Source organism: Paralichthys olivaceus, chromosome 6 (assembly GCF_024713975.1).
Source record: "Paralichthys olivaceus isolate ysfri-2021 chromosome 6, ASM2471397v2, whole genome shotgun sequence".
NCBI classification, from domain to species: Eukaryota; Metazoa; Chordata; class Actinopteri; order Pleuronectiformes; family Paralichthyidae; genus Paralichthys; species Paralichthys olivaceus.
In genome coordinates this window covers 25,218,969-25,236,616 of record NC_091098.1, presented here as the reverse complement: position 1 = coordinate 25,236,616, position 17,648 = coordinate 25,218,969, and the positions used below count along the sequence as shown (strand labels likewise).

General features: G+C 45.1%; 1 protein-coding gene across 2 annotated transcripts in view; it reads left to right on the top strand.

Moving 5' to 3' along the window:
• Positions 1 to 17,425, top strand: part of LOC109640484 (teashirt homolog 2) — a 98,041-nt gene extending 80,616 nt beyond the window's left edge. For both annotated transcript variants that reach the window (XM_069526676.1, XM_020106634.2), the window contains one exon: positions 13,631 to 17,425. In XM_069526676.1, coding sequence (XP_069382777.1) covers positions 13,631 to 16,671 — 3,041 coding nt within the window. In that variant the 3' untranslated portion in view covers positions 16,672 to 17,425. The remainder of the gene's footprint in view (positions 1 to 13,630) is intronic.
• The last annotated feature ends 223 nt before the right edge of the window (positions 17,426 to 17,648 follow it).

The window sequence follows — 17,648 nt, the reverse complement described above, 5'->3', positions numbered from 1 at the left end:
CGCAATTACAAGACAATTCACATTCAGGTCTCATGGGGAAGGATGATTGCAATTAAAAGCACGGGGCAAATGTTAATTAAGTTAACTACTTGAAACTGGAAACAGCAACTGTTTTAAATGTTTTTACTTTTAACCTCGATCTTCTTTTTTTCCTCTTCCATTTATTTCCGCAGCCTGGTGCAAATTACAGTAATAATGATTTTAGAGATGCAATCAGAGTTTTTATTTTTTAATTTTAGCCAAGCGCTGAAACATTTCATAACGTGCACAGCAGATGAAATACGCTGGAAATGTTTAAATAAAGAATAATCTCCCGCTTCTGCGAGGACGAGTACATTCACACTTTGAGCTCCTCCGCCACATGAAGCTGTTGGCGAGCGTTGGGATGTTGTTCGCTGATTTGAAGCGTGGTTGTGGATAACACTGCGGTTCATAGGGTTATTAAATCAGAGGGAATAACAGGCCAACTTCTGGCCATTCTGGTGATTGATGAGCCGGGCTTTATTTGCTGAGGCAGTGTGTTTGTTCCTGTGTAATTGTCTACCAGATGGCTAAGCTAACTGTTCTTAAATGCCTTCGGACCTGCAGGGGTCCTGGGTCCTAACATTTCCCTTCTAAATGACATTTTGCCTGCAAACATCTCATACTCTGTTTTTTTTTATCTTTACGTTTGATGTCTAATGTTCAGGATCAAAATGGCTTCATGAGGCATTTAGCTCAAATCATCTCCTCTGTGTGACTCTGTTTTTAATTTGTTCAAAGTAGGTGTTCTGAAGTCGCTCTGTTGGTAAACTCTGCAGAAACGAGCCCACTTGAATTTGAAGGCAGATGAGAGAGAGAGAGAGAGAGAGAGAGAGAGAGGCAGGGCTGCTCTGTACCTGCGAGGAGTCAGATTGGAGGAGAAAATGGATCTAGGTGGCGGCGCGAGTCATCAATCACAGCCCCTCAAGGGGAGCTGCAGCTAAAGCTGCTCTGAAGTGCTATCTGTCAGCTGCTCCAATCCAGCCCGGGGACCAGAGTGGGGCCGTATCGCCACCCATCAGCTCATACTCAGCACACAACTGCCATGTAAACATGTGCAGGTGCTGCTGTCAAAGTTACCCTCGTCCCAGTTCACGAGGTTGTGCATATTTTCAGCAAAAGGTCAGGCGGCGTTCTCATTGCGAGGACGCGTCGTCCTCCTCCTCCTCCTCCTCCTCCTTCGTCTTTTCTATCTTTAAATAAAAAAAATCTACGGATGCTGCACTTCCTCTAATAGGTTTTTGATTGTGCTGTGTTGTTCATTGTAATTTAAAAGTGAGTGCACCGCTTCTGCCGCGTCCCTCCCATCACAATCCTGAATAAAGCCACCAAGTGCTTCTCCGCCGATGTCGAGCCACGTCTGTCAATACCTCTCAAGATGGATAGTTGTTCTGCATGCTTATTGATTCAGCACAGGCCAGAGATATAAGTATCATTTGTCATTTCTGGAATTATTTGGAGTCCTAGTTAAAACCCAGAGTGGTGGTGGTGCGGGGAGGGGGCGGCCGTGCCTTGGGGGGGTTGGTAGTTGGTGGGGGAGCAGCAAGTTGTCTGAGCTTTGATGAATGACTGCACGGGTTTTTGGTTTTTACTGCGAGCGCCGGGGCCCTTTAGCTGCTATTTGCTTTCACCACGGTCCAAGAAAAACAATGCGATGGGTCCAAGGACTGAGCAGCATCGTCCTGTCATGAAGTGTAACGCAGCGAGCAGGGTGGTCCAGGCAGAAGAGTCGGGAGGAGGGTGGGCCTTGGACACGACACGCTGCTTTTTCCAAAAGACCCGGTCGCTTTCAAGCCGTCCTGCTGCTCTGTGGTCGCAGCTGACGGACCCGAAACACATGCTATGAATTTGAATCTTAAGCGTTCAGCATGTAGCGCTGTTCATTTCAAACTAGCGCACACTAAGGAAGCGGAGGGGTTGTTGTTTGGTAACAGTAGCTCCAGTGAATCCCCCCGTGACTTTGATTATGTCCTGGTTCGGGCAGCGGGCCAGCGGCAGAGCTGGCTTCATTACTGTATGGATCATCTTTTAAGACCATTTAAGATCAACGAGAGCCATCGCCGCTAACGACGCAGACTCTCGGAAGTTCATTACACTCAAACCCCTTTGATTCATTCAGCTGAACACTCGCTTATCATGAAATGTGAGCGGATTTCAATCCTCCCTTTGTGAATTCAATGAAATTGTTTCATTTTTATTACTTGAAAGTTGGAGTCGGAGCCGTTCTGGAGTTTGGTGAGGGGAAAGTGTTTAACGGGGGGAACATGTTTAACAGCAACAAAAGAGAGAAGAGGAACCTCAGACACATGAATGACAAGTAATTATTTCCCTTGTCCGTCAAACGGTGTTTTGATGCAAGGATGCGATCAAACATGATATGAACAACTTCAAGCCTTCAAGTGAAAATGATTCTCAAATCGTGCAAAGCCTGAGTGTGAGCTTTTGTGTTGTGCTGGGACATGAATCATTCATACACACACACACACACACACACACACACACACACACACACATTGGGCAGGACAGCTTTTTCCCTGACAAATATTACTGCTACATCTTTTCAATGCTAGATGACCATTGTGCATTCATTTCCATTTTAGCTTGCCAAAATGTCTCCTCACAGCAGGACAGGGATGGAGAGCGGGAGAGAGCGACAGCTTTGTGTGTCTCTCAGTTTTTTTTTGTCGGTGGATATCCTCGTACACAGTGGTCCGACCGCCTGCCCCCCCCGCCCCCCCCCTGTCTCCCTGCTCGGCCGTCAGACAGGGACGGAGCACCGGGGCCCGGCCGCGCTTTCGTCGCTCCTCCTCCACGAGGCCCAGGAGCGACGCCGCATCCTGATCCCGAACACGCAGAATTGTTTTATCGCGAGCAGTTTTTCCGTCGTGCTGCGGTTTCTACAGAAGCCCCATAAAGTAGGTTATAAAAAAATATGAAGTTTTGATTAATTAAAAACAGCCACGGCGACGCACTGTAGTTTTAAGTATTCTCTTAAACGTGCTCGCTACAGTATCTCATGAAAGAGGGTATTTGCATTAGTAGGGCAGCTTCTCCATTTTGTTTGGCAGAGCTGCAGGAGCACAGACAACAGAGGCCCTGCTTAATCTCTTTGGAGAACTAGTGCATGAATTGATATATCCTCCTCTCTCTCCATCCCTCTCCCCTCCCGCTAATGTCTTTCCTAGAACTTGAACAAACAGCCTGTGCGTGTAGGACATATAAGACAGATGTTTAGGATTACTTTCACCTCATTGCTCTATTGTGTGCACTTTAAGGGAGCTCAGCTGATGTGGAATGCCACTCATTCAGGCTCCGTGCTCCTACAGGGCTCCTCCTGTTTATCAAAGTGCCATCTGCACTCAAGACGGAACAACACAATTTTAGAAGAGCGCCGCGTTAGGAAGATAGATTCGATGGCGCTGGGGAGAAAAAAAAAAATCTGATGTGGTTATTTTTTGTGTGTGTGTTGGGGTTAAAACCAGCACGGTAACACATGTAACTGAGGATGATCTGCGTCTCTGTTTGTTTTTGTCTTTTAAAGAAATAAAGCTAACCGCTCTCCGGCTATCCCGTCGACCCACTCGTCTCAGTTTATGTGTTTACAGATGTAGAAACAAGATGGCCACAGCCGTATTGATATTGTTGAGGGGTGACATTATCTTCTGGCAGAGCACTTATCTAATGTGGCTGCTGTGGGAAGCCGGAGGAAGTGACTATGGGACAGGGGCCGGGGATACTGCATCTTTAATTACCATTGATATCGCAGTAGAGAAGAGGGGGAGCGTAGCCGGCAGGGGAGGGTGGGAGGGGTGATGGTGGCGGCGGCGGGGGAGTGAAGAGGGGGGAGTCGAGAGAGGGAGAAGACCCGTGTTCACTTTTTAATTAAGGCTCCGTAGTGTAACTCGTCAATGTACATTATTGGAAGAATGAACGTCAATGCCATTGCTTTTTCTCCCCCTCCTTTATCTCTGTCAATGATTCAAAGACATGATTTATGGTTCGTCTCCGTCTTTCAGGATCATCCATCAAGCGCTGGCTCTGCCGCAGCGCCACCCGTTGTAAATCATTCTGAAAGCCTGTCACTCATTTCCATTAACCGTTCCTCTGTCGCTCTGGTCTCCACCTCCCTCAACCTCCCTTTTTTTTTTTGTCTCCCTCACCACCCACCAACCCCTCCTCTTCCTCCTCCCCCCCCCCAACAACCTACAGCCACGCAGGGTATCAGTTCCGTTCCGCTGCCTCGTCCGCCTACCTTCTTTTCAATAAATTAACCACTTTCTCCCATGCAATGAATAAAAAGGGCTCCGCGCTCGTCTCGCAGTCGGCACCTCCTCCTCCTCCATTACAGCTGCACACCTTAGAAATGTCACGCCGCTGACTCCTGGGCTAAATGAGGATATGGCGCAAAGAAAATATTTTTGTTGCGCTGACTTTTCCAGTGGCAATATTTGAACAGCGTGGAGATGTTTGCGTTGGGGTATTAATGAACATACACATCCCACACGTACCGAGGCACTGCATGGGGTTTTATTATGTTTTCTTTTATTGAAGGTGACTCGAGGATAATTTGGCAAAATGTGAGCGCACGGTAACAACGAGTCGACTGCGTTCACGTTTGTTACTTTCGCGCGTTCATTCCGAGGAGCGCCGAATTCAACGTTCAGCTGTTAATGGAAACAATATAATGTCGGTAATTAGAATGTGTAGCAGCAGTAAGTGGGCAGTGCTGTTGGTTTTCTGAGGATTCCACCAGTGGTTTACTTCAGACACTCGAACAATGACTGCGCTCTTTAACCAGTTTTTATTGGAACAGGTCTTATGAACAGAAATAATTGGCTCAATGGAGTGACTGTCAATCTCTTACAATGGTTGATGTGCCGGCTGTGGGGGGGGGGGGGGGCTCGATTCACCGGCTTCTTTTTTCATTCTAATCAACATCTAGATATCAACACAGCGGAATACCCACAAACAGCGGAAAGCCTGTTTCGAGGGGGAAACTTTCAACTATTCGGTGCCAACACATTTCACGATTTGGGCAGCCATTGTTCTCGGAGTGGGCTGTCAAAGTGACAATGCGCACCAGGCAAATCCAGAAGTTTGCACTTTTCAGAAAGCAGCGGGCCCTAATCATTTCGCAGAGGACACTTGACAACAAATTTGCCATTAAAATGAATCTGAATAGGAGCGAGCGCGGCTGTTTTGAAGCATTTCTGCCTCTCTTACTGTTGCTCGTCTTGTCCCACAGAGCTCCAGGTTTGGCGGGCTCGCTTCTCCCCCTTTATGCTTGCCATGAAGCCGCCTTTGGTCCCACTAGAAACTGACAGTACCACGCTTCAGCTGCAAACTCACTCTGTAGCCTCATTGTATTTAATGAAGGGAAAAAGTGGCAATCTACTATTAATGAACTTGGAATGTAAAAAAAAAAAATGCCTCCCTTTGCTGAAAACTGCATAAAACTGCTTGTACAAGAAAAGCTTTGACTGGAACCCGTCCAGAATCTAATGAACGATCCATACGGGGGGGACGGAGCGAGGAGTGGGAGGAGTCAGGGAAATGCAGATTGTCTCGTTCCAGCTGCACCATCGCAGGCGTCCAGGCCCGGCCTTGACGGGGGCCGCTGCGGTTGTTCGGGAGGGTCAGTGTTCTGGGTTCATGCAAAGTTTATGATGCGGGTTGGTGGAGTAACAGAACTCACAGTTACATATTCAGAATGCACGATACAAGTTACTGTATTAAGTTGTGGGTGAGTTAGAATTTAACCAGGGGGTGAAATGTAATAGATTACACTAAAGGATTACTTTTTTTAAGTCTGCATTATTCTCTTAAAATTAAAAAGTAGTCGTAGATTAGTTGAATGTTTAGTTCCTTGAAACTGGCTGCTTCACTCAAAATCCCAACTTTATTGTTGTTAGTATGTTTTTTTGTTTTTTTTACATTTCATGAAGGAAAAGTTAAACTTCCTTTCTCTATCTTTGTTTTCCAGGAGGTTTAGTTTTGGGACAAATTTGCGTAGATTAATTTCCCAGTTTGCCAGTTTTCTCTCTAACACAATAATAAAAAGGCTCTTCATCATTTAGAACTAAAACTAAAGTGACTCCTGGGTTCAGTGTACTCTGAAGTGTGTGGATACCACATTTCACATGTAAGGAAAGAATATGTGGAAGTTTTTAAAATGCAGTTACGAGACGATCCAGTGTAACAGAAAAGTGCACGAATTGAACTCAAGGTCTGCAGAGAAATCCACTTTAAAAGTAGCCTCTTTCACACAGGGTGCGAATGTTGCACCTTCCCTCCTCCTCCTCAACGTTCTGTGCAAAAAATATTTTCCTGCCTCTATTCCGGCAGCAGAGGTGTTGACAGAGCCAAGTTAACTTCTGTGTACACGGGAGAGCTGGTATGACGGGACAGGACGCCAACGCTGCTGTGCTCCACGTCACGCCTCTGATTCTGGAACGCCTGCATGCTCGTTACAGTAACACACCTCGGCTGCAAAACGCCAGTTTGTTTGGTTCAGCGTAAGCAAAGGTGGCACAACGAGTATAAGAAGGAACGAGGGAGACTACTTACCACTGGCTGCTTTTTATAGATACTTCGATATCATATCATGATTAAATTAACACGTGAGATCACAAGGACATTTAATATTAAAGACAATCCAATCCTGGATATTTCTCCTCTTATGCAAAATGAAACAGGAGTGTTTATAAAACATCAGACGATGAGTGAAGTGGAATTGAAAAGCGCTTTATTTAGTCGGGCCAGTGGGCATGAAAAACAAACAGCACGTTCGGTGTAGGCCATCATACCTTTCACTCACTATCTCATAAAACTAGAACAAAGGCCTCGTGTGTTCAAGGCAGTGGTCCTTTAAACGATGGCCCACTTTCCTCCATGCTGACACGCAAACATTCCTGACTGACATTCAATCAGGGAAATTTGAACCGAAGCAAGATGGTCTTTTATTAGTACCGCCCTGTTTGCTCGACTGGTCAGCTCCAATATGCGAAGCGGTTTGAGTGGCGTGCTGTAAGATGATGGGTTCTCTCTCTGATAAGGGTGAATGAGGGGTAAACTGCTATTCTGCAGAAAGGAACCATCAGACCTCATCATGTCGCTCCTGGAGAGCGGTGTCACGGGCTCTTCAGAAACCAAGTGACAGAGCGGTGCTGCCCCCCCCCCCCCCCCCCTCCCCCACCCCCACCCCACCGCTCCTCTCATCGCTAGTGGAAAAAATACACTGAAGCTGAAGCCGCCCGGCTTCTGCTCCACCAACTGGAACTTTGTATCCGTCAGGGCAGAAAAGATCATATATAATCTGACAAATATACACTGAGGCTTTTAAGCCTCTTCAGTGGTAACATCATCCTCCACACTCACCAAATGGTTTATATTTACCTTTGCTTGTTAGCGGAAGAGGACGAATAGAAGACACAGTTTATTTTTCTGTTTATACAAAACAGCCCATTACAGCTTGTTCCGCAGCCACTAGTTTAAAGGGCCGGTTCACTAAATTTCTAAAACAAAAATATAATGTACCTCTGGTGGCTTGTGGACACTTTGGGATGTTTGTGTTGCTCAGGTTTGCAGATATCTGTGTGAGATTTCTACCGTCACATCAACACAGTGTTAGTTAGCACGACCGTCTGAGCTTGTTTGGCCTGTGGTGACGCTGGTTCTTTCTGAAGCTCTGCAAGGGACCTGCAGTTTGGATCAAAGATCGGTTTGTCGGGTGAAGATCTCCTCAGAACGCAGAACTCCGAACCGGAAAATCAGTTGTTGCCTGTTTATTAAAACATATCACACGTCAAGATTGCACCAAATTCAACACTGCACTTCTTTGATATCTGAAAAATACACGTGAGGCCAATGAGATGAACAGTTCTCGAGATATTCGAGACACAGACAGAGATTTATCAGAAGTTAAAGTTATTAAAAAGCACAATGGCTCCTGTCAGTGTCATAGTATTGTACTATTAGATAATAATATCATTTGATTATGTAAATTATACTTCAGTCTATTTTTATATTTTAATTTCACTTTATACTATTATTCCTATTTTCTCTTATATCTTTTTGAACCTAACACTCTGGTTGTATTCACTGTATTCTTCTACGTGCTGTGGCACTGTAAACTAGATTCCTTCAGAGTAGCATAATATGGAAAATACCCAAGTTGAGTAAAAGTACCTTGGAATGTAGTAGCTTCTTTCTTTCTTTTCATATATTTAATTATATACGAATATCCACCTGACTGTGATGCTGGGTGGGTAAAGGGCTGTGAGACAGGCTGGGGAACGCTGTGTGTGTATTGTCTGCCGGTGCTGGTAGGGGACCCTTTGGTGAGATGCAACACCAGGCGACTGCACGTGATGCGGCGGCTGTGGCACGTTCAAAGTGATGACTTAGGTGCTGGAGTGCAGATTGCAATGCTCTCCCACCGCTCACTTCCAATTAGGCAGCGGGCCGACTGATGCGTCTCGGAGCAGAAGCTTCTCGTAGGCATCAAAAGGAGCAGCCTGGCTCTGTGACATCACAGAGGGAAGGGGCTCCTGGAGCTAGGCAGGGCAATCTGATGTGGCTCAGTAAATATCATGATTAGCCTCCGTGCAACACACAAGGACAGTTTTAGAAATCCCCACGTTTGTATGGTTAAATAAAGAAAACAGCCGCATAACCCAAACCAAACATGCACCGAGGCTGTGACTGGCTCTGCATATTTCCTGTGTTTATTAGTGTGTTGATTGTGCATTGCAAAGTTCCCTGTGTTTTTAGTTAACAGAATGTTGGTTGTGAAAACATTTTGATTAATTGCCATAATTATTGTGATCATTTTTGCCCAAATGAACAGCCAGATGGCAGGATATGGTGTCATATTTGTGATCCTATCATATTAATCTGGCTCTGGGTCCGTCTGAGCACATTGTGCCGTTTGCTGCGTTCACAATCTGTCCTCAAGTTGTGTTTTTTTTTTTTTTTTTTTTTTAGAGCTGCGAGTTTTTATTTGATTATATTAGTCTATTAAATATTAAAGTTGAGGGTGTTTGAAAGCAAGGCATTTATCTGCATGAATAGCTTGTGTTTAGTGAAGTAAGTAATGCGCTTTAAGTAACATCTCCATCATGCATACAAAAATTAACATGAGTGTTTCCGTCTCATGGTTTTGTAGTCGAAGCCTCAGAAAGATCCGGTGAAACCACTTTGTGGGGGTTCACGGCTGCTGTGAAACCCACTTTTCGTTATCTGATCTATGTTTCGTCCTTTTTTATCTTGACCGTAACGTTAGAACTATTTCCTCCTAAACACAACACCGGGTCAAGTCAGTGTCAGTGTGTCTGCTGTGTTTTGTCTCGTCAAAGGCATCATCGGAGTCATTTAACACCGAAGTGTTGAAATGAAATAATGGGTCAGACGGGAACTAATGACACAATTCCTGTTTAAAAAGCCAGTCAAAAACTATTTTGTTCTGTGATATCAATTAACCTCCAGACAAATTTGTCAAAGGGAGCAGACTGAGCGCGATTGTTCTCTCTTTACTCTGCAGTGTCCTTGGGCTCGGAGAGACTGTTTCCTGACAGGGAACAATGAAGAGAGAGGTGTTTACAGATCTTTACAGATGGCTCCGGGCCTCAGAATTAGCTCTTCGCCGTTCCTCATGTGATTCGGTTCAGAATTAAGCTCAGATGTGTCATCAGGACTATCATCAGGATGTCTGACAATGCGTCGGTTTGATCTTGACGTGCACTGCTCACTGAGTTAGTCAGATATCACTGTCAAACATTAAACCTCGTGGCATGTGTGTCTCATTCTAATCATAGCTCACTGAAGAAATCACATCACGGTGACTTTCATAAACACGTCGTCCTGTTTCCGACATTACAGACACAAAGGAGCTTTTGGAGAGAGTTTTGTACACCAAGTACTTTTTGACTGACATTTCACACCTATTTATAACAACAGATGAACACGGTTATTAAACGTGTTGGTTTTTTTTAATGTACAGACACAATTAAGTGGGAACACTGCTTTCATGTGAGTGGAACCAGATGACAGTTCCTGAGGCAGCCTGGGGATTGTTCAGTGATCCTGACCTGCGTTGTTAGCGCCCATCCACCAGGCCCCCCCCCCCCCCACCCCCACCATCCCTTTTTTTTTTTTTCTTTATACAGCATAAATCCGGGAGATGAAAATGTCATGGAGCAGGTTCATTTTGCAAAGAGGTTTTGATTGCCATGTGCGTGTAATTGATTGTTCCAAGGACAGGGGGAAATCTAGAAATGTCATAACAGTCCTGCTTAGGTTGGTCCCACTGCCAGGCAATCAATGGGAAGTAAAAAGAGATATTGATTTGCGAGCAGCAAAAACTGTAGCTTGAGACAACCGGAGAGCGCTGGGGAAAGTGGCACAGACGTGCAGACCTGTCACTGGCACCTATGAATTACCCAATCTTCTCTGAAGATAGTGTTACCACGGATACTCACAAAGTCCTGCGCTGGGTATTGCAGCTGTCCATTAGCTAAGCTCCTCAGGCTGCTAACTCTCCGAGGCTTGTCAGATTAATGAAGGAAACGTTGACCTTCCGGGGGATAAATGTTGATGTTCTCACCATCACAAAACTTTCTGCTGGCATGTTGATATTGGAAACAGAATGCCCTTCTACAGCTGGCACGCACGTTTCTGACATGATTGACACATCCTGAATAGACTCACGTTATACGGGGGAGGAGGGATCCAGCTCCATGAAGATGTTACTGCTCCAAGTCGACTAGTAAAGACCGCTCTCTCTCTCTCTCTTTTTAACGTGTTGTCATGTAAGCACAGATCCAGTTGGGCAGCATGAATATAGCAGTAAATGTAATGTTCTGTTTCCCATGTGGTTTGCTAGTTTCTCTGGATGTAATGAAAAAAAAAGCCTTTTGGCTCAGAAACAGGCCGCTGCTTCTGTAAATCCAGGCCTCGCTTTGCCAAGAGTCTGTTCTAACGGATAAAGGTTATAAACACTTCAACTGTCTGATTTATGATGGACACCTCAGGTTTTTTGACCTTTGCATATCTCTGTCTGAAGATATAAATTTGTAGTGACACAGATTGGAGGCTTTACAGCGGTTTATGACATGCTAAATCTCAGGCGAGGCATGCCAGCCTCTTGTTTTGTAAGGCCAGTTAGCCTGGGAGAGGCCTCATGTGGACAACATTTCCAAAGCAGGCATTTCCTGTGCAAGCAGTCGCTGCTCTTCACTTTTGTTTCGTGCAAATTCTTACATTTCTTGCAGTTTGTTTTACGGTGCATATCATACAGAATTCTTTTCTCTGATCTTGTGTTTAAAAGCTAACGCAGCTTGATGTGGCAGCAGTTCTGTGGTCGACCAAGAGTCGGCAGAGCAGAGTTACAAACAGACTCAGACATGCGGGTATCTCGGAGCGATCCCTGCCAGAAGGTTAATTGCTGCCTCTGGAAGTCTGCTACTCAGGGCATCTGATAGAAAGGCATAGAACAGCAGGAAGGGCAGCTGTTAATCTCTGTCAATTCCAGACTCAAATACCGAGATAAGAAACAAACATTCACATTAAAAACCTGATTTAACTACGGGTTATGTAAGTGGTTCTTTCTAGGAAAAGCTGTGCCTGTCATTATTTTTAAAATGTTTATTTTATATAGTGGATGCTGTGGGGGGGGGGGGGGGTTTAAGGAACATGAAAAATGCAGGAAATAGCAATCGCATGATGGTTTGTACCAGGAACCATTTCTATCTGAGCACCACTGGACCGTTAAAACGCTCATCTCGCCACTTTGGTGCTGGTTCTTACCGGCCCCTCTGTTTCAGTGCTGACTTTGAAGAGAGTGGACATCAACTTGTCACAGCCATTGGTGCTCTCCTTCACTGTGAATACTATATATAAGACTATAAATAAAACATACCTCTGTGCTCTTGACAACTCTCTCCCTGAGCATCAAGGGTGTTGTGGAGGCCATCACTGATCTCAGTCGGCCAATCAAAACATCTCTCTTGCGGTGGATCAAGGTCACGGCGCACCGGGGCGTGTGTGTGTGTGTGTGTGTGTGTGTGTGTGTGTGTGCAGGCTCTTGTTCACGAGGCCCCATTCTCCATGTTTGTTTTGAAAGTCCGAATCCCATCTCCATCTCCGTCCATTAGCTGGCAAGCAGTTCACCTCCAGGGCTTCTCTTGAGGCTCTTTTGAAATATTGATAATAAAAAAAAGTCTTATTTTCAGAGCGCAAAGAAGGGAAGACATTTTATGGGACGCCCGGTGTGGGACTCCTGAGTGCTCGGCTTCAACCCTTCACGGAGTGCCCTCTATTCAGAAAAGAAATATTAACCACATGCATAAGTGCCTGGACAGGGCTGTTATGTCCTATTCATATTTAACTCGGAGCACATCTGCCACGTCTCTCCCAAAATGCACATTTTCCAGCATGTCTGCGAGGCGGAAAGTATCTGAGATATGTGACAACACTGACAAACTGCATTTATTGCAGGATGTCTTGATAAGATACGCGAACATCGGTTGTGATAGTGTTGACGTGGGTTTCCGGGTGGATAGATTTAAAATACTCTGAAACAGTTATTGTCAGAAAGGACGTTTTAATCTTCTGTGGCTGTGTTCGTATTATGTCAAGCGGGCCCCTGCAGCCCCCGATGCTGAGTCAGAGTTTGCCCTAATTGGATGATGGGAAATGTGTCAATTAGAAATACTGTTGTTTAATTATCTGTTAATTGAAGCAATAATGTTTGTGCTCTATGAGTTGGGAGAACGAACAGGTGAATAATGGAAGAAGTAATTGCTGTTTATGAGACTGTCAGAGAAAATGTAATGACGTGACGGATTGCCAGTAATCTTTTGAAATTTTGTATAATTGTCTGGTTTTAACACTGATAATTGAATCAGCTCTTCCACGAGCGCGATCAACATCTTCATCAGTATTCACATTTGCACATTTTATTTTTATTCTGCCGTCAACACAATCAGTTTCCTGATGCTGAATTACTGAATATTGAAACTTCTGTGATAGTGGCTAAATGTCTGGTGAAGTTATGTTTTCTCATCTTTTTCAGTCAATGCTTTTTAATTTATCGTGGGACATTAGAATATCTGGATTAGTGTGAAACCATTCCTCACGTGTAGCTTCAGGGAGGCGGAGAAGAATTTATCCAGAACAGAAGGCGAACACTTTCCTTGCAGTTTTGTGACATCCATAATCACTATGGAATAGGTCATTTGCAATAACACTTAACGGGCCCTTGAAGAATCAATTTTCTTTTGTCACTCAGTGGCCAATGATTGTTGTAAACATCTCGACTTGAGGCCAGGAAAACCTTGGACGCAGCACTAAGTCAATGGCCTGTCGTGAATTACATGGAGCTGTTGCACCAGCAGCGGTCTTTTAGTAAAGACATTATGTCCAGCTATATGCTCCAACCTCCCAAGGCACAAAGCAGCTGTCATTATGTTGTCTTAAATGGCTTCTCACAAAAAAATTACTATCTGATGCTTCGGGACGTCTAAATATTGTAAATTAAATCATAGAGTCATTAAACTGTTGTTATACAACACATTTCAATGTCGTTAATTTCTGTCTCTTGCTTTTCTAGTGTACATGCCTGATGAAGATGCGGCTCTTCAAGATGCCATCGCTGAGGAAGACGGAGAGAACGACACTCAAACTGAGGAGGAATGTTCGGAGAAGACCAGCCCCAAACTGTCTGAGGACAGAGAGCTCGACAACAAGAGCACTAACACTTACAGCAACCAGAACTCTCCCATTAGTGTCCTTTCCAATCAAGAGGCAGAACTGGAGTCGCGCCTCAGCGACAGCAGTGACAGACTCTCAGACTTCAAAACCTCCTCGCCACCTGAGAGCCAGAGGGATGAGGAAAGCCGCAGCTCCAAACACAAGGAGGAGACGGGCAGCAGCTTGGAGAAAATGAGGGCAGCCTATGCAAACTTTCTTTCTGATTCCTACTGGACGGGGATAGGGATGGACTTGAAAATGGCCAAAAACACCAGCAAAGCCAACTGTGACAGCACCAACGGGAGCACCAAAAGTGAGTTTGACTGGCACCAGGACGCGCTCTCTAAGACCTTGCAGCAGACATTCTCGCCAAAGCCCGTGTCAAAACCCAACCTCTTTAGCTCTGTCCACCTGTACAGGCAAACCACCAAACCCTGCGGCTCGGTGTTCACAGGAGCCAGCCGATTCCGCTGTAAGGATTGTAGCGCAGCTTATGACACGCTTGTGGAGCTGACGGTCCACATGAATAAGAGCGGACACTACCAGGACAACAACCACGGCAAACAGAGTAACTCTTCTGCCTCGTCCTCGAAATCGAGGAAACGAAATTTGCATGATATGGAAGGGAAGGAGGACGCACAAAAAGTTTTGAAGTGCATGTTCTGTGGCCACTCTTTTGACTCACTCCAGGATTTGAGCGTCCACATGATTAAAACTAAACATTACCAAAAGGTGCCTTTAAAAGAGCCAATCCCAGTAATCACACCCAAATTGTTGCCACCAGCTAAGAAACGGGCCTTTGACACAGTAAGACCTTGCTCCCCCGACTCCACGACTGGTATATCTGGCTACACTGAGGCACAACGGGCCGCCACCATTGCAAATGCTAACAATAACCGCTACGGCTATCAGAATGGAGCGAGTTACACATGGCAGTTTGAAACGTGCAAGTCTCAGATTCTTAAATGCATGGAGTGCGGAAGCTCTCATGACACCCTTCAGCAGCTCACCACGCATATGATGGTTACCGGACACTTCATTAAAGTCACAAATTCAGCCTCTAAAAAGGGCAAACAGTTGGCGCTTGACCCCCTGGCCATAGAGAAGATCCAGGGTTTAGCTGAGCCGGCTGCCAGTGACAACGAGGGAGAAAAGGTGTCTCCGAAAAATGCCTCCCCCGGGGGGAGCGAGAGGGATAGCCAGGGGGAAGGTACATCAGACAAAATGGAGGACACTGAAGCTAAGGATGACAAGCAAGAGAGCGAGGATCAAAAGGCAAACAATGGGGCTTTTAAGTACCCTTATCTCCGTGAGGAAGATCTTGAACAGGACTCAGGAGGAGGAGGGGACATTCTTAAATCTTTAGCCAACACCGTGGCCTCTGCCATCAATAAAGCTCAAACGGGGACGCCGAGCTGGAGTGCCTATCCGAGCATTCACGCTGCCTATCAGCTCTCTGGCATCATCAAAAGCGCCCCCCTCTCAGCATCCCCCCCCACTCAGCTAAAGCAGACATTTAACCACAAGCTGAGGCCGATTGCCCCAAAGGGGAAGTTGTACCACGGTGCTGTGGGAGTCGAGGCTCCCCAGGGACAGCATCAAAATGTGGACATCAAAAAAGAAAAGGTTGGCATTAGCGATGGTAAAGAAAGTCAGAATATCAAGTTTGATCTGGTGGAGAATGATGACAGCGATTGTCAGGACGATTCCTCTTCCTCTTCAAAGCTGGATGCAGACTGTGTGAATGAAGGGAGTGAAGCGATCAAAGGGAAGTTGAGCCCAGATTTCTCTGACAGAGGCAAGACACCAAGTCCCTCTGCCAGCAATGGACGCAGCGCTACTTCAGAGCCTCTCAGTGACACTCCGGATGTACTTGGCATAAACCCTCTTAGTGCACTGCAGTCGGTTCTGAACAATCATCTGGGCAAAGCAAACAAGCCCAATAACTCGAGAGTAGATAAACTATCTGCTCACACCCAGTCGATTTTTGCTGAAATTAACCGTAGCAGCGAGAAACCATCTTTAATGCTCAGAAATCCCGTAAGAAATAGGCCCGATAACACCTTTCTCTTTGTTGGTGACGACCAACCAATAGACCTGACGAAATCCAAACACAGCATGCCAAGTTCAGCGCTACTGCAGCCCTCCACCCCGATGCCACAGAAATATGCTTTGTCCGACATAGCTGACATGGTTAAAGTTCTTCCAAAAGCCACGACGCCAAAACCCTCCATCCCGTCGAGGATCCCGACCATGAAACTGGAATCGGACGTCAGGCGCTTTGAGGACGTGTCCGCCGAGGTGTACTCCATCCACAAGCGTAAAGGCAGACAGTCGAACTGGAATCCTCGCCACCTTCTCATCCTGCAAGCCCAGTTTGCCTCCAGCCTCTTCCAGACTTCCGAAGGGAAATACCTGCTCTCAGACCTCGGCCCTCAGGAACGGATGCACATCTCCAAGTTCACTGGATTGTCCATGACCACTATAAGCCATTGGTTAGCGAATGTCAAATACCAACTGCGCAAAACCGGAGGGACCAAATTTCTGAAGAACATGGACACGGGCCACCCCATCTTCTACTGCAATGACTGCGCTTCCCAGTTTAGGTCACCGGCCGCATTCATTTCCCATCTGGAATCCCACCTCGGGTTCCAAATCAAAGACATGTGCAAAATGCCCGTGGAGCACCAGACGAAGGTAGACGAGCCAGAGCTGTCGAAGGTCCTCGGTGTCAGAGCCACAGAGGCTCTGGTCACGGAGGAGGACGTTGACTCAAAGTTCAAATGTAAGCTCTGCTGTCGGACATTTGCGAGTAATCACGCCGTCAAACTCCATTTGAGTAAAACTCACAGCAAATCCCCCGACAACCATTCACAATACGTGGAAATGGACAAGGAGTAGTTTTGATTTTCTTCATATTATCGTCACTTCTTTTCATTTTCTTCCTTTTTTTTTTTTTTTTTTTTTAAATTTTTTTTTAATACACGGGTCAGATATTTCAGCCATTCTCCGATTAACGTTGTGTAGTGTGAATCATTATTAAAACATTTCATGGAGTACAGCAAAGACACACTGGTTAGAAATTGTATAAGGAAACACTAAGAGATACTTTTGCACCCTGCTCAAATGCATCACCAGTAATGAAATGTATTACTGCTTGAAGAAACTTAATTGCTGTTTGCATGCAATAGCCCCGGCTATGACTACTATTTATTTGTATGATATGTCAAGTTTCAATTGTATTTCAAAAACAAAATAATGAACTAATTGTACTTTACAACTTCTGTGATACACCTGCATACACGTGCAGCTGTCCAAACAGGTAGCCCGACACACGATAACACACATGCAGACCTGTACAGTGAATTGCTATGTAAAGATGTTTTGTGTTGCAATGATAGAAGAGAAAAAAAAAAAAAGCACTTTAATAAATGTTTAATCACCAGTTTAGACTCAGATTCTGTACATGACTCAAAAAATTACTAGACCGTTTGGAAACGAGCATATTTCACATGTAAATATATTTTAGAAGAAAAAAAACAACAAAAAAAAACCCCCAGTGCGTTTCATGCAACAAGGATAACAGCAAGACAGATGATACCTGTGATACCTGCACCTTTTTTACTTATTCAAATAAAGAGTTAACATTTGATAACAGCTCGCATTCTTATTTTTATCCTTTTCAAGTTGTCTCTCTGTTTGTTTTTGACGTTTGCAGCTGGAATATGTTTAGAAAAGTGTTGAGATAAAGATGATGTGAACACTGACGGAACAAAATACATAAATACTTTACATATAAGTATTATTATTATTATTATTATTATTATGTTTGCGTTCTCATGATGTACACACCGACGTCCTTTTAGGCAACTGCCTTG